This window comes from Trachemys scripta, chromosome 20, assembly GCF_013100865.1.
Source record: "Trachemys scripta elegans isolate TJP31775 chromosome 20, CAS_Tse_1.0, whole genome shotgun sequence".
Classification (NCBI taxonomy): domain Eukaryota; kingdom Metazoa; phylum Chordata; order Testudines; family Emydidae; genus Trachemys; species Trachemys scripta.
The window spans coordinates 37,961-60,196 of NC_048317.1; the positions used below are offsets into that span (position 1 = coordinate 37,961).

Here is a 22,236-nt window from a genome sequence, read left to right on the forward strand (position 1 = left end):
CACTATTCCTGGACCTCTCTTTAATAATCAATTACGCTGATAACAAGGAAGTAAACATGGCATAGCAGATCATTTGTGGCCATCCTGATGATGCAAGAAAGTGTGTGTGTGTATTTCATGATACATTCTTACCTCAGTTCTATCTAATATACACCTCTACCCCGATATAACACTGTCCTCGGGAGCCAAAAAAATCTTACCGTGTTATAAGTGAAACCGCGTTATATCGAACTTGCTTTGATCCGCCGGAGTGCGCAGTCCCGCCCCCCCCGGAGCGCTGCTTTACCGTGTTGTATCCGAATTCGTGTTATATCGGGTCGCATTATATCGGGGTAGAGGTGTATCTAATTTTCTTCTCTCTTCCATCTAGGTTTTCATACTGCACTCATCACTGCGGTAACTGAATGCTTTACATCTATAACTTTCCTGCTCATCCTGAATATTTTTGTATATCACCTGCAGCCATGCCACCTTATACTGTGACTTTTCATATCTCAAGTTATGCATGGTTGGGCTTGGTCACACTCTAAACTGGAAACCTCCAAGGAATTTCTATATACTGTGCACACTGACTTTTAGGGAACCATGTTCCCTTGGAGTCAGTTCTGAAGGAATGTCCCAGCATGGCATTAGGGACATGCATATTTTGGATGAAGCATAAAACTGTGGTCAAAGATGTCATGACTCTCTTCATAAAAGTATATCCAAATTCTAGCCAAATTCCCAGTTCTGAATAATTTAATTCTACCTCCCTAGTTTCATACCTGCAGTTTTAATTTGATATGTAGCTGTACACTATTAAACAGCTACTGCCTTCCATCAGAGTAGCTACATTTAAATACTAATGATCCCTAAGTATCCTTTACCTATCTCATAGGCATGTGTTAAAGCTAAAGTAATATTTATAAGTGCTTTCAAATCCTTGGATGACTAATGTTTACAGAAGTGCTGGTATTCCTCAGTCTTGAAATGTAACTTAACAGTTTACTTCTTTTTCTCTTAAGGTGTCCTTTGTGGCTCACATTGCTGGTGGCCTAGCTGGGATGTCAGTAGGTTATGTCATTTTCAGCTGCTTTGATAAGAACTTTATAAAAGATCCAAGATTTTGGATCTCCATTGTTGCTTATTTAGTCTTTCTGGTGTTTGCTGTATTTTTCAATATCTTTCTTTCACCAGCAAACTAAACTGCACCACCCACAAAAGAAACACTTAAATCATCAGGAAGACAACTTAAAAAAAAAAAATTACCGTTTTATAACTACAAAAGGACTCCATAAATGTTGCTTTTTTAAATAATGGTTGTGTACAGACTTTAATTTTTAAAGCATTGGACCATCATTTTTATGGTTATCCTATCCCAGAAATGAAATATAGTTATTAAAATATGACCTTTTCAAAATCATATGTAACCTTTTCTATTTCCTATTGCTTTTTATACTGTTAAAGTAAATAAACATCAAGGGTTCCTGCTTGCTTTGGAATAATTCTTGCAGCTTTTGTTTTGAGCTTTTGTGACATGATTCAGTAATATTCATTTGGAAGAAATTACTTCTTCCAATACCAGTTTTCTAACCTCAAAACCAGGAGAAAAATGTTGATCAGCACAATAAAGAATTCTTTTAGAGAAAAAATTATGGTGTCAAATTTTTACAGCTGAGTAGCAAGTGTGATGATTCTTGATCTTTGTCACGTATAGTCAAAGCCTCAGGTACTTGGACACCGACTGTAAGTCCAATCTGCTGCAATGTCTCTGGATTCTGTGACATTCTGCTTCAACAGACTGGAAATGCAGTGGCAGCTCCATTCATTTAAAAAAAAAAAAAAAAAAAGAGATTTTACAGGAATGACAACTTATACTATTGTGGGCAAGTTTTTCAAAACTGCCTTCTTCAGGGTTTCTTGCATCTTCTTCTGGAGTACATCTCTACCCCAATATAACGCAGTCCTCGGGAGCCAAAAAATCTCACTGTGTTATAGGTGAGGCCGCATTATATCAGGGTAGGGAGAGGAACTGCTCCCCGCCCCAGCTCACCTCTGCTCTGCCTCCCTGAGCGCACCACCGCCGCTCTGCTTCTCCCTCTCTTGCAGGTTTGCCGCGCCAATCAGCTGTTTGGCCCAGTAAGCCTGGAAGGCGGGGGAGAGGAAGAAGAGGTGCGGCGGTGCGCTCGGGAGGAGGCGGAGATGAGCTGGAGTGGGAGCGGTTCCTCTGCACCCCCCATTACTTGCTGCAACCCTCCCTGGGGGGCTCCCCCACCCCAGCTCACCTCCGTTCCGCCTCCTCCCACGAGCAGGCCACAGCTCCGCTTCTCTTCCCTCCCAGGCTTGCTGTGCTGGAGGTGAGCTGGGGTGGGGAGTGGTTCCTCTGCGCCCCACCTTACTTGCTGCGGCCCCCATGCCCCAGCTCACCTCCGCTCCGCCTCCTCCTATGAGCGCGCCACAGCTCCGCTTCTCCTCCCACCCAGGCTTGCCGTGCCAAACAGCTAATTGACGTGGCAAGCCTGGGAGGGATGGGGGAGAAGGGGAGCTGCGGCGTGCTCGTGGGAGGAGGCGGAACGGAGGTGAGCTGGGGCGGGGTGGGGGGGGCGGCCCGGGAAGGGCCGCAGCAAGTAATGGGCGGGTGCAGAGGAACCGCTTGTAGTAACACAAATTCGGATATAACTAGGTAAAGCAGTCCCATCCCCCGGAGCGCTGCTTTACCGTGTTATATCTGAATTCACGTTATATCGGACCGCATTATATTGGGGTAGAGGTGTACTCAGAAGTGGTCACTGTTAGAGCCAGGGTACAAAACTTGATGGACCACTGGTCTGTTCCAGCATTGCTGGTTTCATGTGCCAAAGAAATATGAACACGAAGATGCTGCTATACTGGTTGTAGTCCTCTTTATATTGAACTTTATTTTACATTGTGCAGTCTTCAGCGTGCTGCACAGTTATATATTGATAATGCAGCACATTGCTAGAAGTTGGATGTTTTGGCAGTTTGGTTTTCACATCTGAGGAGGCATGGAAGCTAGTTTGTGGTTGTGGAACAGGAACATTCTCTAGATGTTTCTGCTAAAGTTATCAGCACTGAAAGAGTTGTTGACATCTTAATTGGCATTATGATCCAGACTTGATATCCTAGTGAGATAAAGGGGACACTTGTCAGAGCTATTGGTTTGTTTGTAGAATGAGGAAGACAACACTTCAAATTACATTTGATTCATATTTCAAAGTTATTTTTACGACCTGAGGGTTACATACACTTTTAATGGAAGTCTGTAGTCTAGAACAATGTTTGGGCAAAAAGTGGATTACACGGTGCATTCCATGCAGTCTTGCAAAACCATGACGCTACATCTGTCTGAGGAAAAGCAGTTTTGTGCTTCTGCCATTACCAATTAAAACATGCTTAAACAGATAAAGGTTTTCATTGTAACTTGATTTTGATCTTAATCTGGACTCATCTGATTTAGGATTTCCCTTTGCTCTGAATTTCTCTCTTCAAATATTAGAGAATTTCCCTGAACTATTAAGGATGAGTATAGTTAACACAGCTGCAGCTGATGTAGGCTGATTGTCCGGGTTCCCAGCTACCTACTTCTACAACAGCCACTCTGAAAGAGTCCCCAACTTGTTGTCTTCCTTCTTTCTCCTGGAGGGAAAAAATTCATTGTAGACTGTTCTTCCCCAACACCAATTGATACTATTTCATTTGCCACTTTCTCCTTGTTTAAGAATAGTGACTTACCCATATGATGCTGAGACCTCCATGCTTTAATTATTTTCGATTGGTAAAGATGTGACTCTTTATATTTTGGTGACTTGACTTTGTCCACTTACTGGACCAAATTTCTAAATAACTTGCTCACTGTTTATTCTGTAATTTTCTTTGAGAATTTATGCATTTAATGAGTACAAAGTATACAAGTGAAATTAATGGAGATATCCCATCTCCTAGAATTGGAAGGGACCTTGAAAGGTCATCAAGTCCAGCCCCCTGCCTTCACTAGCAGGACCAAGTATTGATTTTGCCCCAGATGCCCAAGTGGCCTCCTCAAGGATTGAGCTCACAACGCTGGGTTTAGCAGGCCAATGCTCAAACCACTGAGCTATCTCTCCCCCCTAATGCTTCCTGCTTTCTTTATTGTGGCTCTTTTTCACAGAAAGAGGAGATATGAAGAGTAGCCAAATCTATGCTAACTAGGAAACAACTCGGATTTGTGGAAGAATTATAGACCTTTTGGATGATCTGAAGGACAAACCCAATTTTTGCAAACAGTGCTTATGTAAGCAGAAACACAGAAATGTTCACTACCAATCAGCAATTACCTCAGGCTTTGTGAACTGATCTAAAAACAATTGTGGGGGAGGGGAGGAATGTGGTACCTCTAGTTTTATACATACTTGCTCTCTATGCATAGCCATACATATCAATAGTTATACTTTTTAAATGTTAATTACAAATTTATCAGAACAACAAAGAAAGTGACAGGAATGTGCCTAGCCATAAGAGAACTCATGCATCCTCTGGGGTTATTTGTGCTTCTATTCATTTAGATGGTCATTGTAGGTCAGACAAAATACAGTAGAAAATAGAAATCAATATTGTCTCTAAAGCACATACTATTGATGATTAAGAATTAAAAGCTCTTGGTTTTAGGAGTATTTTTCCATGAGTACAATGTGGTTTATAGTTTTTAATGTTAAATTGTATCTGATACAGTCTGATAACCAGTTTTTACCTTTTTGATATAAAAAACTTAAGGTGACTTGGGCTTGCAAAGTGAATACATAGTTTTTAATCTCTAGGCCACTAGAGTTTAAAATTACATACCAGTTGATGCATCATGAACCTGCAGATCTGGCTATCTCCTTTCCCCCTCACCTATAGCTTCAACAACTGAACATGTGGCAGAAAGAAGGTTTAAAAAAAAAAAAAGAGAGAGATAAATGCATCTTGGATGCATCCCAAAAGGGGTGCGCTGTGCCCCTCACCTGAATAAAATTCAAATAGTTTAACAGAGAATTGTGTAGACCATTTGTTAGATGTTGGTCATCTGTGTGAGGGCTGACTGCAATTTTGCCATAAGTCCAGACTCTTTTTCCTGCATATGTTTTGACTGTTTCTATCAACTGCTGTTTCCCAATGAGTCATAACATGGCTCCAAGTTCTTACTCTTTGTGTTTGGAAAGAGTGAGCCTCTGCCTTTGTGATGAACAAAATTTATTTCTTACTCAGTGAGGGTTACATAGTAAAACCACTTCTTGCTCAGGCAAGTCTAGTTAGCATCCCCATGACATCCTTCATGGTCAGCCCCACTCTCATTTCCCTGTTTGGACCTGGACATCGCCATACTGGTTCTACGTTACACTTCCATTATTTGTTTCTAAGTGGATATCACATGAGGGGAAGTTATTTTTCTAGTGTTTTGAGGAGTCTACAGTGGGCCATTATGCTGGGGTGGAGGGAGAGCTTTTGTCTGCAAAAGACGAGGATAGTTTGAGACTCCAGTGTGAAGTACACTCTGACCAGCTTCTCCTTCTGGAATCCTTCAGTTATGAGGTTTATGCTACTGAAATGAGCCACCTCACCCTGTTGAGACTAGCTGCTGTTTTGGCACTGTTTCTCCAGGCCAGGTGTGTTGGGGAGGGGGCTAACTTGCTACAGAATATGAACTATAGTAATTGTAAATAGTTAAACCAAGCACACTCTACTGAAGAATTCAGGAGAAATTCCACAAACAAACTGTTTCCAATTAAATTGTATGCTAGTAGGGCTGGCAAACGATTACAAAAAAAATCTCAATTAACCATAAGATTAAAAAAAAAGTTGTGATTAAATGTAGTTTTAATTGCATTGTTAATCAATAATAGAATGCCAAGTTACATTTATTATAAATATTTTGGATTTTTTGACATTTTCAGATATATTGGTTTCAACTATAATACAAAGTATGCAGTGCTCACTTTATATTATTTTGATTACAAATATTTACACTAAAAAAAGATAAACTAGTATTTTTTCAATTAATCTCATACAGTATCGTGCAAGTGCAACTTACAAACTTAGATTTTTTTTTATATAACTGCAGTCAAAAACAAAACATTGTAAAGCTTTAGAGCTTACAAGTTGAAGCATGAAAGGGCATATGAACGTTTAGTGTATCTGGCAAGTAATAACTTGCAATGCCAGCTACAACAGTGCCATGCGAACCCGTTCTCACTTTCAGGTGACATCATAAATAAGAAGGGGGCAGCATTATCTCCTGTAAATGTAAACAAACTTGTTTGTCTTAGCGATTGACTGAACAAGAAGTAGGACTGCGTGGACTTGTATGAGGTGGACTTAAAAATTACATGTTTATCTTTTTTACAGCTCAAATATGTTTATTAAAATACAAAAATAGGTTAGCATTGTAAACTTTGTTTTCTGTGTTGTAATTGAAATCAATATATTGAAATGTAGAAAAACATCCAAAATATTTATATTAAATGTACATTCATATTCTGTTATTAACAGTGCAATTAAAACTGATTAATCGTGACTTTTTTAAATCTAGTTAATTTGTTCTGCATTAATTGCATGCATCAACTGCAATTAATTGACAGCTCTAAATGCTACTAGGGCCCATTCTATCCTAAAATCTCCCTTCACCCTGGACTGCACCTCTCAACTTACTTTTCCTTATTAGTGGCATTATTATTTAATATTTATATAACAGTAGCATCCTCAGGTCAAATAGGTGAGGGTCCCTTTGTGCTAGGCACTTTACAAACATAGTACATAACTGTTCCTATCCCAAAGAACTTACAATTAAAACTTAATCACCAATTTAAGTATGTCTTGCTGTTCTAATTACCTCACATGTTGTCAACTATCTTTTATTGGTTATCTCCATAAGCATTTGGCATACCATTTGTATGAATGGTGCTGTATAGAACAAAGCTGTAATGTATTTTAGCTTGGTGATTAGTTTGTACTAGAGAGTCCTAACAGAAATGTTTACCTTGAACTGTAATCACATTGGGGTGGGGCTGACTCAACACTGAGAACAGTTGACATCTGTTGACCCAGCCCAGGCCTGTGTGTACAATTCAGAGCAGATGCAAGCTTGAGCTTTGGCAAAGATCAAAGAACCCAGCTTCCCTCCTTCTCCCTCCCCCTCCTCCCATGTAAAAAGACTGAATGTGGGGCCATGAGTATTGAGCTGAAGTTAATTAAATGCTCTGATTATGAAGAGAGAGAAAAGTCTGACACTATATAAAAGAATGAAAAAGGACACAAAATTGTATTCATTACACACAAGATACTCTGCCAGCATGAGTGTCTCATGAAAAGTGGATTTCAGCTTTCTGGACTGGACAAGTCGCTGTATGGACTGACCATTGGGTGAGAAATACTTTATTAGGGAAGTAATATGTTAGTAAGTATAGGTTCTAGATTTTTTCTTTTACCTGTAACCTTATATTTCCAAATCCTTTTACTTGCATCTATTTGAATCTTTAACTCAAGCATTATTAAATACATTTAAATTTGGTTTTACTACAGACCTGTCTAAGTGCCTTGTCCTAAGGAGAGAGCATTGAACTAAGGTGAAGCCGGTCAAGTCAGGTTCACTGCTTCCATGGTGGAGTGGATTGGTGTATATTGCAGGTGTCTGCCATGTAAGGGACAGGGCACATGAGTGTAACCACGTGGGGTGTGTAAATTGCTAGTGTGCCTAGGGAAAGAGCAGGGTTTGTGCTGGCCTGGAATGGAGGTAGTGTTTGTGTTGCCTGCAGCTGGTAGCTTTGAGAGAATTTCCCTTGGTGGGCACAGACGAGACTCCTTCACATTATAAGCAGGGGGTAGCGGCTCACTCTGCATATCTTGGTTAACCCAGAAAAGTGTCACAAGGACTTTCTGGTGCTTGTAGGAATGACTGATTACATTGGGACAAGGTTTCATTTAACTATGAAATCGGACATGACCGATTGATTGATACTCTGTGCCAGAATGACAGGCTATTGATTAGTTATTCATGGGTTTCAGCACAGGAAGCTTACTTACCCTGGTTCATGGCACCAGTTGTATCAGAAATTTATTCTATGATTTTACAATGAACTGATGGGCCTAAAACCAAGTAGAATTGTAGTGCTAGATACCATATTACAGGTCTCAACTATATTGTTCTAATAGTCCAGTTACATGTTTCCAGGCTTGCTTAGCGTTCTGACCTGGCCAGCTGCAGGAAAAAGCATTGTACACAAAACTGACAAATTTGATTTTTTTCTTGTTCCATAGATTTTAAGGGGGTAAAAAAAGATTTTTTTCCTACTACATTTTTGCATCAATCTGCTAAATATAAATGTTTCTGAAGGCAAGAGCCCGAAGATACCATCTTTTCCAAAATAGAGTTGGAAATTGAATTAGAATTGGAAATGGAAATACAGTTGAGTCTAATTGGCTCAACATATTTAAGTGCTTTGAAAACAATATTTCAAAGAGAGAGAGACTCACACACATACCCCTTCAGGACATTATAATGGCCTCAGTTTAAAGGCTATGCCCCAACAGTTCTAACTCTGCCAGCGAGGTTACTTCAAATTGTTGTGATTTACTCATGAGATGTTGGGCTCTGAAATCCTTCTGTCCTCATGAGGCTCTTATGAGAGAAGTATTTGTTAAAAAGTAGTCTTTCTTTGTTAACTTGAAGGCGGGCTGCCTACACAGAGGATGCACTCTCTGCTCCAGCAGCTGTCAGCTCTCCCGCTCTACCCGCCTCTGCAGAGTGGCAATATAATCTTGTGCTTAAGGCACTAGACTGGGAATGAGACGATCTGGGTTCTATTCCCAGTTCTGCTACAGACTCTTTGTGACCTTGCATAAGTTGTTTTGCCTCTTAATACTTCTGTATTTTTAGCATATCTCATGAGGATTTATGATCTTCACTAAGGCTATGTCCTCACTACGGGGGGGGGGTCCGATTTAAGATACGCAAATTCAGTTACGCGAATAGCATAGCTGAATTCGACGTATTCGAGCCGACTTACCCCGCTGTGAGGACGGCGGCAAATCGATCTCCGCAGCTCCCCCGTTGATGGCGCTTACTCCTACCTGCGCTGGTGGAGTACAAGTGTCGATTCGGGAATTGATTGTCGCGTCCCAATGAGACGCGATAATTCGATCCCTGAGAGATTGATTTCTACCCACCGATTCAGGTGGGTAGTGAAGACGTCGCCTAAGACAAAAAGGGTTTACCTCATTGTCAGGACTTCTCTGCAGCAGGAGGCAAGCTGATGTGGGGCAAAGAGTATGAAACTGAGGATTTTTTTTTTTTTTTAAGGCTTTCCCATGTGAGCAGTTATGGAGCTGGAGGGCCTATATATAGATGGTCCTGAAGAAAGGTAGTTGCTCCTAATGTACTGGAGTGACGCAGTCTTCTTGTGTTTATGTAATTTATATATAACTTTTACAGTTGAACACTGTATTTAAATATGTTATATTTAGTGCACTGGAACTCCAGGTACATGGTGTTAACACAGGGGTAAGCCGCAGGATTGAGGAAAGGGGAGCTCTTTTCTCCTCTTTCGTGTTTACAGACCAAATCCAACTCTTAGTTGTATGAGTTTCATTGTTGCTGCACCTGAAGACCAAGATGGAATGATAATGACTTGAACGTTTAAAAATAAAAATACTAATCTGGCCAGAGAGGCAAAGGGAAATAAATAGAGACAGTGAAAAGACCAATTTGCTTTTAAAGAGGTAAATAGTACGCTGACAAGAAAGGAGGGGGAAAGGAAGGAGCATAAGGTGAAAGGATGAGAAGAACAGAGCTGGAAATGATAAGGTAACACATTGTGGGAGGAGGCAGAGGAGGAGGGTGTTGGTCTGTTATCTTGTTTTTTTTAAGGAGGGTTGAGAAGGTGATTGTAGGGTTCTGACTGATGCTGCATTGTTTAAGTTATACAGAACTTAGTGTATGGGAGTATTTGCATATTTAGCTTTTGTACAGTCAAGCTGAGTGTTTGCCACCTATATATGTGAATAGATTGAAATTCAGCCTAAATGTAGTGCTTTAATGGCCATAGCTTTATATTTATGCAGTGATGAATATCAGAGAATCAATAAATCCAAAGAGAGAGATGCCCAAGTAAATGTGTTTTGATGAACTGTTCTGTGATGGGGCAGAGAGACCCCACATTGGCCATGAGATGATTAAGGAGAGCCTGTGGTCTCAGTTGGCCCTGTCCCCCTACACCTGTAGCACGTTTGGCATGGAGAGGGGAGTTAAAAGGACGAGACTGAGGGCTTGCCTACACTATAAAATGAAGTCCACTTACGGTAAGTCGACATACTGCCACCACAGTAATTAAAGCAGTCATTTGTGGCCACACCTGCTCCTTCTGTCACATCCTCACCAGGAGTCCTTCCACCAATTGAAGTGGAGCATTGTGGGACACAGACAGCTGGAGCCCAGCAGCTCTGGGCTATCAGCACTGGGGCGGAGCCCAGCTGTGATCCTGCACCCAGCTGACAGCTTAGGCTGTCATCCTGGGGTGTGGTGGGAGGGCTCCAGCTGTCAGCTCCACTCGGGGATAACAGCCATCAGGTGATGTAAGTAACGCAGTGTCTACACAGTCACTGTGTCACCCTAACTACGTCCGCATATGTGCTACACCTCTCAGGGAAGTGGAGTTATGTCAGTGCAGGGAGGGTAGGGGGGGCTTACTTTGGCAGAAGCAGCATTCTAGCATACACACTGACATAATTAGGTTGACATAAGTGACCTTGCGTTGACTTAACTCTACTGTAGACCAGGCTTCAGCCTAGCTCAGGGCTGACCAGGAAAGAAAGCAGAGCTCTGCTTCTCTTGATGGGAGAGAAGCCTGGTTGCAGCCCAGAGATTGAGTTAGCTGGCTGAACAGGTAAGTCCCTGTCAGTAAGGATGATGAGACCCAAGGGGATCGGTGGAAGCACAGACTTTTGAGGCAGAATCCTATCGAAAGTATGTTAGATTACCTTGTTTTGAGTTGTGGCTTTTGGTTTGTTTACTGATTTCACTTGGACCGTAACATTCTGAAAGGGGTAGGACTGAAATGGGCAGAGGGCCAGAGCAACACTACCTTAGACCTCACAGAGACAGTGACGTAGACCAACAACTGGGTATTGTGCCCTTATGGACCACAAGGGGATGCTGCAGAGGAAATCCTGTCACAAGGCCCCAGGAAAATAAATGTAAATACTCACACCATTAGGTCCAGAATACTACTCCCACCGCATAAATAAGGCTGAATTGCCTTATAAAAATGGTATTTATATAAATATGTATGCATATATATAAAATCTGAAAGATGATATTGCTCACCAGTTATAAGGAATGAAACATCTGCCACTGAATGACAATTTAATTTTCTAGAATGTTTTTTTTTTTTTTTTTAAACTGAATCTCAGATAGCCCTCTTAGTTAAGAGAACCAGTCATACCCTTTCCATGCCACGGTTGTGCCTGTGTAGCCACAGAGATCCATCAGAATTTCCAGCACATGTGAAAACAAGCAAGTTTCCTAAAAAATAATCAACTTTGGAGTCTGGCACTATATATAATAATAATATTGCTCTTCCTTACTCCTCTGAGATTAAAGATAATCTTTAAATTTGGTTATTAAAATGACAGAATTTTGAACAAAGGTGTTAAAAGCCTATAGGCCAGGCCCTGAGCACCTTACTCAGAGACTGATCATTTCCTTATATTTGTACACATGGAAATCCATGCTGCATGCAAGTCTTCTATGTGGGAAGATCAGCCACCACTGTCCCCAGAATTAATGGAGCTGCACTGCCAAGAAGACCAGCAGGTTGTCCAGGGATGTGGAGGCACAGAGTTTCTGCACCAGTGATCCTGTGCCTTCTGTCTCTGCCTACATTTTTTTATGTTGCACCAACCACTGATAGCCTTCAAGGGACCCTCTGAGACTCACAGGTGGAACTTGGGATCCACTGCTTCTTCCACAGAGGTCAAACCGTACCCCTCTGATGGGAGACTTTGGAGGAAAACTCAAAAGGGGAACCTGGTAAAATACTCTTCCCCCACTAATAAGCCCCTCCTGTTGGTCTTTCCATAGCCCGGGCATTAGAATAATAAAATCATAGAATATCAGGGTTGGAAGGGACCTTAGGAGGTCATCTAGTCCAACCCCCTGCTCAAAGCAGGACCAATTCCCAACTAAATCATCCCAGCCAGGGCTTTGTCAAGCCTGACCTTAAAAACCTCTAAAGAAGGCGATTCCTCCACCACCCCCTTAAGTAACCCATTCCAGTGCTTCACCACCCTCCTCGTGAAAAAGTTTTTCCTAATATCCAACCTAAACCTCCCCCACTGCAACTTGAGACCATTACTCCTTGTTCTGTCATCTGGTACCACTGAGAACAGTCTAGATCCATCTCTTTGGAACCCCCTTTCAGGTAGTTGAAAGCAACTATCAAATCCCCCCTCGTTCTTCTCTTCTGCAGACTAAACAATCCCAGTTCCATCAGCCTCTCCTCATAAGTCATGTGCTCCAGACCCCTAATCATTTTTGTTCCCCTCCGTTGGACTCTTTCCAATTTATCCACACCCTTCTTGTGGTGTGGGGCCCAAAACTGGACACAGTACTCCAGATGAGGCCTCACCAATGTCAAATAGAGGGGAATGATCACGTCCCTTGATCTGCTGGCAATGCCCCATCTTACACAGCCCAAATGCTGTTAGCCTTCTTGGCAGCAAGGGCATACTGTTGACTCATATCCAGCTTCTCGCCCCCTGTAACTCCTAGGTTCTTTTCTGCAGAACTGTTTCCTAGCTATTCAGTCCCTAGTCTGTAGCAGTGAATGGGATTCTTCCGTCCTAAGTGCAGGACTCTGCACTTGTCCTTGTTGAACCTCTTGTGGCCCAATCCTCTAATTTGTCTAGGTCCCTCTGTATGTTATCCCTACCCTCCAGCGTATCTACCACTCCTCCCAGTTTAGTGTCATCTGCAAACTTGCTGAGAGTGCAGTCCACGCCATCCTCCAGATCATTAATGAAGATACTGAACAAAACCGGCCCCAGGACCGACCCTTGGGGCACTCCGCTTGAAACCGGCTGCCAACTAGACATGGAGCCATTGATCACTATCCGTTGAGCCTGATGATCTAGCCAGCTTTCTAGCCACCTTATAGTCCATTCATCCAGTCCATACTTCTTTAACTTGCTGGCAAGAATACTGTGGGAGATGGTATCAAAAGCTTTGCTAAAGTCAAGGAATAACACATCCACTGCTTTCCCCTCATCCACAGACCCAGTTATCTCCTCATAGAAGGCAATTAGGTTAGTCAGGCATGACTTGCCCTTGGTGAATCCATGCTGACTGTTCCTGATCACTTTCCTCTCCTCTAAGTGCTTCAGAATTGATTCCTTGAGGACCTGCTCCATGATTTTTCCAGGGAGTGAGGTGAGGCTGACTGGCATGTAGTTCCCTGGATTCTCCTCCTTCCCTTTTTTAAATATGGGCACTACATTAGCCTTTTTCCAGTCATCCAGGACCTCCCCTGATCGCCATGAGTTTTCAAAGATAATGGCCAATGGCTCTACAATTACATCTGCCAACTCCTTTAGCACTCTCGGATGCAGCGCATCCGGTCCCATGGACTTGTGCTCGTCCAGTTTTTCTAAATAGTCCCGAACCACTTCTTTCTCCACAGAGGGCTGGTCACCTTCTCCCCATATTGTGCTGCCCAGTGCAGCAGTCTGGGAGCTGACCTTGTTCGTGAAGACAGAGGCAAAAAAAGCATTGAGTACATTAGCTTTTTCCACATTCTCTGTCACTAGGTTGCCTCCCTCATTCAGTAAGGGGCCCACACTTTCCTTGACTTTCTTCTTGTTGCTAACATACCTGAAGAAACCCTTCTTGTTACTCTTAACATCTCTTGCTAGCTGCAACTCCAAGTGTGATTTGGCCTTCCTGATTTCATTCCTGCACGCCTAAGCAATATTTTTATACTCCTCCCTGGTCATTTGTCCAATCTTCCACTTCTTGTAAGCTTCTTTTTTGCATTTAAGATCAGCAAGGATTTTCACTGTTCAGCCAAGCTGCTGGCCTACCATATTTACTATTCTTTCTACACAGCAGGATGTTTTTTTTCCTGCAACCTCAATAAGGATTCTTTAAAATACAGCCAGCTCTCTTGGAGTCCTTTCCCCCTCATGTTATTCTCACAGGGGATCCTGCCCATCAGTTCCCTGAGGGAGTAAAAGTCTGCTTTTCTGAAGTCCAGGGTCTGTATTCTGCTGCTGTCCTTTCTTCCTTGTGTCAGGATCCTGAACTCAACCATCTCATGGTCACTGCCTCCCAGGTTCCCACCCACTTTTGCTTACCCTACTAATTCTTCCCGGTTTGTGAGCAGCAGGTCTAGAAGAGCTCTGCCCCTAGTTGGTTCCTCCAGCACTTGCACCAGGAAATTGTCCCCTACACTTTCCAGAAACTTCCTGGATTGTCTGTGCACCACTGTATTGCTCTCCCAGCAGATATCAGGGTGATTACAGTCTCCCATGAGAACCAGGGCTTGCGATCTAGTAACTTCTGCTAGTTGCCGGAAGAAAGCCTTGTCCACCTCATCCCCCTGGTGTGGTGGTCTATAGTAGACTCCCACCACAACATCACCCTTGTTGCTCACACTTCTAAACTTAATCCAGAGACTCTCAGGTTTTTCTGCAGTTTCATACCGGAGCTCTGAGCAGTCATACTCCTCTCTTCCATACAATGCAACTCCCGCACCTTTTCTGCCCTGCCTGTCCTTCCTGAACAGTTTATATCCATCCATGACAGTACTCCAGTCATGTGAGTTATCCCACCAAGTCTCTGTTATTCCAGTTGCATCATAGTTCCTTGACTGTGTCAGGATTTCCAGTTCTCCCTGCTTGTTTCCCAGGCTTCTTGCATTTGTGTATAGGCACTTAAGATAACTCACTGATTATCCTGCTTTCTCAGTATGAGGCAGGAGTCCTCCTCTCTTGCACTCTCCTGCTTGTGCTTCCTCCCGGTATCCCATTTCCCCGCTTACCTCAGGACTTTGGTCTCCTTCCCCCAGTGAACCTAGTTTAAAGCCCTCCTCACTAGGTTAGCCAGCCTGCTTGCGAAGATGCTCTTCCCTCTCTTCATTAGGTGGAGCCTGTCTCTGCCTAGCACTCCTCCTTCTTGGAACACCATCCCATGGTCGAAGAATCCAAAGCCTTCTCTCCGACACCACCTGCGTAGCCATTCGTTGACTTCCACGATTCGACGGTCTCTACCCAGGCCTTTTCCCTGCACAGGGAGGATGGACAAGAATACCACTTGCGCCTCAAACTCCTTTATCCTTCTTCCCAGAGTCACGTAGTCTGCAGTGATCTGCTCAAGGTCATTCTTGGCAGTATCATTGGTGCCCACGTGGAGAAGCAGGAAGGGGTAGTGATCTGAGGGCTTGATGAGTCTCGGCAGTCTCTCCGTCACATCGTGAATCCTAGCTGCTGGCAAGCTGCAGACCTCTCGGTTTTCTCAGTCAGGGCGGCAAATAGATGACTCAGTCCCCCTGAGGAGGGAGTCCCCGACCACCACCACCCGCCACCTCCTCTTGGGAGTGGTGGTCAAGGAACCCCCATCCCTATGACAGTGCATCTCATGCCTTCCTTCCAATCGGTGGAGTTTCCTTCTGCTCCCTTGGTTATCCAGCAGTCCTTACTTGGACAAATTCCCACCAGGTCTAATGAATTTGAATTTGTTTGTATCCAGACCCCTCAGTATTTGCATCTCTATGAGTAAAATATATAGTTGTTTTAAATTAGCAATGTTGGATCATTTAAACTGGAAATAACTTGTTGGCGACAAAGGATCAACACATGCAGTATAAATGCAATATGATTTAAAAAGAACTGTAAAAGAAATAGTTTATTTTTTTCTCTCTCGAGGACTGAGATAGTCCTGCTGAATTACCAAAAAAAAAAAAAAAAAAAAAAAAAGGGGGGGGGGGGGGGTGAGAAGAGGGAAGGAGCCTAGACTCCTGGCGTTTTGCATTTCTGGCTATTGGGAGTGATTGTTTCATTGCATCAGGTTAATTTTGGTCATAGTTAAATTTTGCTAGAAGCCACAGCAGACTGAACAACAAATTGATTTTTTTCCCTGACTATAAGTTCAATGCACAAGGCTTGAACTCCATTAAATCCTCCAGCAGTGGAAGAAGCTCTCTTCTGATATTTTGTAAAATCTCTGAGACAGTTGAAAGATGACAGAGGATGTGACTTTTTATTGGATACCATAGTGTTCTTACTTGGCACATTTTAGTCAAGAAAGGTATGTTTTAATTATTGGTATTTCTTTCATCCAGTTAATTAATAACCAATTGAAATTATATTGTTTACCTATAGCAGGCTCTCTTACTGTATAAAATGTCTCCTGCATCAATGTTATTACAAGTGTTTTTAGTATAACAGGAGCCTATTAAATTGTACTTGCAACATATTTTAAATTAATGCTGTCAACATAATTGCTTATCTTCTATTGCTACAAAAACATAGTAAAACAGCTTATCTTTGTCAACATATTGCATAATATTCAATACATATGTTAAAAATTATAAATAATCCTATCAGGTATTTTCAGGATATTTCACGGTAAAACAGAAAGCAGCAAAAACACCTCTCTGTAGTAAGTGCAAGTCTTGTGATTTAATGGAAATATTACCAGCTTTAAACTTTATTTTACTATAAACATTTAGGCAAATGCTGGCAGTTTTTCAGTGTATTTTTACTTAAAATATTTATTTTAATATATCATGACCACAGTTCTCATTATGTGCCACTGATTATATGTAATATTTATATCAGATACTAATGTAACTGAGCAAAGGACATCTATCTGAATTTATGGTATTATTATTAGTATAATCATCTAGAACACACTAGTCAGAATTGTGAGCTCACAAATGTGTGTTCAAAAAGTCTTTTTTTTTTTTTTTTAAATTTTAACATATTTTAGAACTCAAGCTACTGAATTGTTTTGTGGCCTCAAAGAAGTATTATAGATAGTGAGCATGATAAACCTTCACTGTGTGAAAGAGTCAGTGGGTGCCTGATTTTCTGATGTACTTGAAAAACTGTAACTCCCGTTGACTTCAACTGCAGTTGTTGATGCTCAACAATTCTGAAAACCAGGACTTGAAAATGTCTTTACCTATTTACTCATACAGAAGGAAAGTCTGGTAACCTTCACAAGAGTGCACAATCCAAGCCACAGTGATACTGCTCTGGCACAACTATGGTGTAGGATGACAGACTACAAAGAGGCCATAAAAGGGTTTCACATTCCTTTGAATGCAATGGAGCAGTGTGCCACAATGGCTGTCTCCACAGAGCATGTGGGAGATGGTTCCTAGTGAGATGAAGGAAGGGCATGGGTAAGACCACCGGGCCCCACCAAATCTCTGTGTAGGTCGCTTGTGCAAATCCTTTGTAAATCCTATTTGTTTAGGCTTTACATGAGTGATGTGCCTTTCACCATAAATGGCAATGGTTCAAATGAGAGAAGTAATATCTTTTATTGGACCAACTTCTTCTGGTGAGAGAGACAAGCTTTTGAGACACCCAGAGCTCTTCTTCAGGTCAAATGACTTTTAGAAAATAATAGCTCTGGTATGTGAAGAGAAGAAAGCCATCCATTCTATTTCAGGCTTCTTCAGGATGAAGCTACTGCTGAGAAGCATCATTTAAAAAAAAAAAAAAATCCATCTGAGAGGTCATTCTCAGCTATCAGCCTAATGGGATAGTAACTGATATTTCTAAAAACTGTTCTGAAAAATCTATTAAACGTAATCACTAAATAATAATGTTTTATTAATTATCAAGGGAACTATAACTAATCACTGCAGGTTTCCTTTAAATACAGTATACTATGTTTGACCTTTATTTATACCAGCTAAAAGCCTCCTAATTTTGTGGGTTTCAACCCTCTTCATAGCTCTTCTGATTTCTCTATTATGTGCCTTGGTAGGCATAAGCAATATCAAAGAAAGTTCAGAAGTAACATTCCCCAGTATACAATTTATGTAGATTTGAAATTTTTTTCTATACTTACTTTAGTTATCAAATAATTATTAAAGGCATATTTACTGGACTTTAAAAACCTCAGTAAGGACCCAATTCTGCAAAGGGCCAAACACCTAAACTTCCATTGACTTCAATGGAAATTGAGCATGCTTAGTACCGCGTAAGATTTGGTCCCTACTAAGGTAATTTTTATTTTTAATTTGAAGAAAAAAAAGCTAGAAAACATCACTGTATTAATGTTGTACCTGAGATATTAAAATCTCAGCTGTTAATGAAAGAGTGATGCTCTTTATGAGCTTGGTTACTATGTTTTGAATGTGAGAGAATCAGTGTCAGCTTTTGTGTAATATAGAAGGGCTGCAACTGTGACAATATCTTATGTTTATCTTTCATAGCTTTTAGTGCTAAGATGGCAGAGTAACCATGGGAGACTGGAATTTTCTTGGAGGCATCTTGGAGGAGGTCCACATTCATTCCACTATTATTGGAAAGGTTTGGTTAACTATCCTATTCATATTTCGAATGCTTGTCCTAGGTGTGGCAGCTGAAGATGTCTGGAATGATGAGCAGTCAGAATTCATATGCAATACAGAGCAACCTGGCTGCAGAAATGTTTGCTATGACCAGGCCTTTCCTATCTCTCTCATAAGATATTGGGTCTTGCAAGTTATATTTGTATCTTCACCTTCCTTGGTCTATATGGGCCATGCTTTATACAGACTAAGAGCCTTAGAAAAAGAGAGACAAAAGAAGAAGGCACAAGTAAGAATGGAACTTGAAGGAGTTGAACTAGAAATGACTGAAGATCGGAAAAGACTGGAGCGAGAACTCCGGCAACTGGAGCAAAGAAAGCTCAACAAAGCACCCCTGAGAGGCTCCTTGCTCTGCACTTACGTGATACATATTTTTACTAGATCTGCAGTTGAAGTTGCGTTTATGATTGGCCAATATCTTCTTTATGGTTTTCAGCTCAATCCTCTTTATAAATGTCAGAGAGAGCCATGTCCAAACATAGTTGACTGTTTTATATCAAGACCAACAGAAAAGACAGTGTTCCTATTATTTATGCAATCAATAGCAATTGTATCATTGTTTTTAAACATCTTAGAAATTGTCCATCTAGGGGTCAAAAAAATTAAAAAGGGACTTTGTGGGCCTGATAAAAACAGGGATGACTTTGATGATTTCTATGTAAGTAAATCCAAGAAAAACTCTGTAATACCCCACCCTTGTATGGGAACATCCGCAACTCCACAAAAAACTCTCCCTTCTGCCCCTAGTAGTTATACCCTGTTAATAGAAAAACAAACTTACACAGCAGGCCATGATGTTCTAAATTCATCTTCTGCATTCCAATCTGTTAAAAACAACCATACTGAAAATAGCAACAATCACATTCATGATGAAAGGGAAAGTAAATTGCCAGATGAGATGCAAACTTCTAATACTTTGGACCGTCATCCTCGAAATACCAGCTCAAATAATAATGAAGGCTTAAGCAAGGTATTTGGGACAGAAATTAATGGTAGTCAGCAACAAGATGAAAAAAAACATTGCCTCAGTGGCATGCATTCTAATCTAGTTGCAGCTTCAGGTCTGTGCTTGGGAAGCCTGGCTGAACTGCCACCTGGAAGTTCATTGCAACCTGATATGACTTCCCCTATTTCAATTAACTGTGCTCGAAAGCTTCGTGGCGTCAGTTCCCCATGGAACTGTTCTACAGTAGTTGAGAGTGAAGGGTCTCCAACAGATTCTCCTTCCATGAGCAGCAACCGAGGACAAGACAACTTCAGTGGAAGCAGAGCCCAAGGCCTTTCCAAGACTGACCTAAGAAAAATTGGCAGACCAGACACTCCTGATTCTCTAAGTGAAATGAGCTCAGAATCCAAACAGAGCAGAAATTGTGAAAGTCCTCAGGCTTTTTCTCCCTCTCGGCGAATGTCATTGGCAAGTAATGCCAGCAGCAGGCGTGCTCCCACCGATCTTCAGATCTAAGTGTTTGTTACCTTACCTATATGTTACATGCATGAGCACTGAGGGAAATAGTGGCATTATTGGACACTGTCACATGAATTATACCTATTTGTAATTGTAGCTAAGTTAATCAACTTCCACCAGCTCTTTCACGGAGGTAATGCAAAGAACTGTACACCCTTGTGCAGTAGTTGATAAGAACTCTTGAAATGAGAAATTGATAATAAAAAAATTATCTGCTCTATTAGATTTTAAGTAATCTTTTTATTAAATCTAATAGAGCAGATAATTATTAAGATGACTTAAAGTCTAATACAGCAGATATCCCCATTATCTTTCCTGTTCCTAAAGCAAACAGATGTCAAAGTAACTTTTAATTTAACCCAGTAATTCCTGTATCAAGTCCATCCAAGTTCAGCCTCAAAAATCTATGGATCACTGCAAAAAAAATTTGGGGGTGGGGGGTGGAAGAAAAGTGATGGAGAGAGGAGCCATCTTTGTGTGGCAGCCTTGTGCCTCTTCATTGCCTCTTTTCACCCTCACTCCCACATAGCTCCATGCCAGGGGGACTGTGCTGACAGGGATTCACTTGCTGCAGTTGCCTCTGAAAAGCACCTTAGTGGGGGTTCCACATCAAAGATGGGGAACATGTATTTTTTGTTTCTTTTGTTTTAGTGGGGAAATACTGAAAAGAATGGACCTCTACTGTCCCCTCTCTAGATGTGTGGAACCCACATTCCACAAAGCATCTGTGAAATATAAAAGGGTTTATGTGAGGATGCGGAGAAGTGAGCACTATTCCACGTAGACTGCATGCTCCCAGGGAGCAGCCCCAGTTGTTTTGCTGGCCAGGGTGGAAAATGTTTTCAGCACCCTCTCTGCCTAAGCAATGGAGCATCAAAAAAACAAAAACAAAGCCAAACACCCTGTCCCTCCCCAAAACTAGAAAAGCCAACTGTTGACACAGCCCCCTGGAAAATTGGTGCCCAGGGCAATTGATCTGCTCACCCACCCCTAGAACAGGACATACATGCTCTCCTCTGTGCCTCCCTGAGTTAAATTCACAGTTTTGAGCAATATTTCCATAACTGATAGTGCAACATCAAGGTTAAAACAAGAACAACAACAACAAAAAGCTAGGAAATTGAAAAGTAATTTTTCTTTTAGCATTAGGCATGTTGCACATGCTGAAGTATGTACTATTCTTGTGTATCTTGTTAAATCTATCTACCTTAGGTTTTTCTTTGGTGTCTATCACTTTAGCATCTGAGGTAAACACATAGTTGTCAGTTATTCTATTGATACTGCTAAATGATTACCTTACCATATACAGGATGTGCAATATGTTCCATTAACAATCATGTAGTAATCTTAACTTTTGCATTTTCTGACTTTTAAAATTTTAATTGGGAATACTTATTTGCAATAATGTATGTGTTTTGCATTTAATTTCCTGATTTTTAAAAGAAAAAATGCCTCTGCTTAATGCACTCCTTTTGCACTGTTTAAATAATGTTACTTTTTAAATGGTTCCGATTGGGCTTTGAAGTTCATATCTCAGTTCACTGAATTGTGCAGAAGTCCGTCAAAGAGTTTATATCCTGCTGCTTCTGTTTGGAGATAGTAATGGCTGCATACAGTATCTTTTCAATGGAAAAACAAACATGAAATTTAGCTAACATTAAAACTTAAGAATTTGCAGAATATGGCAGAATGCAACAGAAATTGTTGAAAGACCCAAAAATAAAGTGGGTGTTATTTTCACATCCAGGATTTTGTCCTAGTCCTGCTAATGATGATTAATAATGATTTCTAGATCTTATATAATGCTTTTCATCAGTATACCACAAAGCACTTTACAAACGAGATAAATATTATTATCCCCATTTTACAGATGGAGAAACTGAGGGCAAAGCACTGATTTTTTGCAAGGTATTTGAGTGTGCATAATTCTTTAGTTCCCCCCGCATGGAGCTCTCCAGCTGAAACCTATTCCCCACAGTGGTGGAGATATTTCAGTCATGTATAACTTTATTAATATTAACGCAAATTATTATTCAAACCTGCTCATGATCATATTGAAGTGAACACCATTTACATCCCAAGTGTCAAAGTTCATCTATTTGTGTGTTCATGTGGGAATGATTTTTTTTTTTTTATAGTGGAGGAAAGCATTCCATTTAAGTCTTGTGAAATCACGTT

General features: G+C 41.2%; 2 protein-coding genes across 4 annotated transcripts in view; both read left to right on the top strand.

Annotated features, from left to right (window-relative positions):
• Nucleotides 1-1,623, top strand: part of RHBDL2 (rhomboid like 2) — a 25,528-nt gene extending 23,905 nt beyond the window's left edge. For all 3 annotated transcript variants that reach the window (XM_034754078.1, XM_034754080.1, XM_034754079.1), the window contains one exon: nt 1,005-1,623. In XM_034754078.1, the coding sequence (XP_034609969.1) occupies nt 1,005-1,184 (180 nt within the window). In that variant the 3' untranslated portion in view covers nt 1,185-1,623. The remainder of the gene's footprint in view (nt 1-1,004) is intronic.
• GJA9 (gap junction protein alpha 9) overlaps nt 1-21,663 on the top strand; it is a 25,810-nt gene extending 4,147 nt beyond the window's left edge. The window contains exon 2 of the mRNA XM_034754077.1: nt 18,456-21,663. Coding sequence (XP_034609968.1) covers nt 18,484-20,055 — 1,572 coding nt within the window. The 5' untranslated portion in view covers nt 18,456-18,483 and the 3' untranslated portion in view covers nt 20,056-21,663. The remainder of the gene's footprint in view (nt 1-18,455) is intronic.
• The last annotated feature ends 573 nt before the right edge of the window (nt 21,664-22,236 follow it).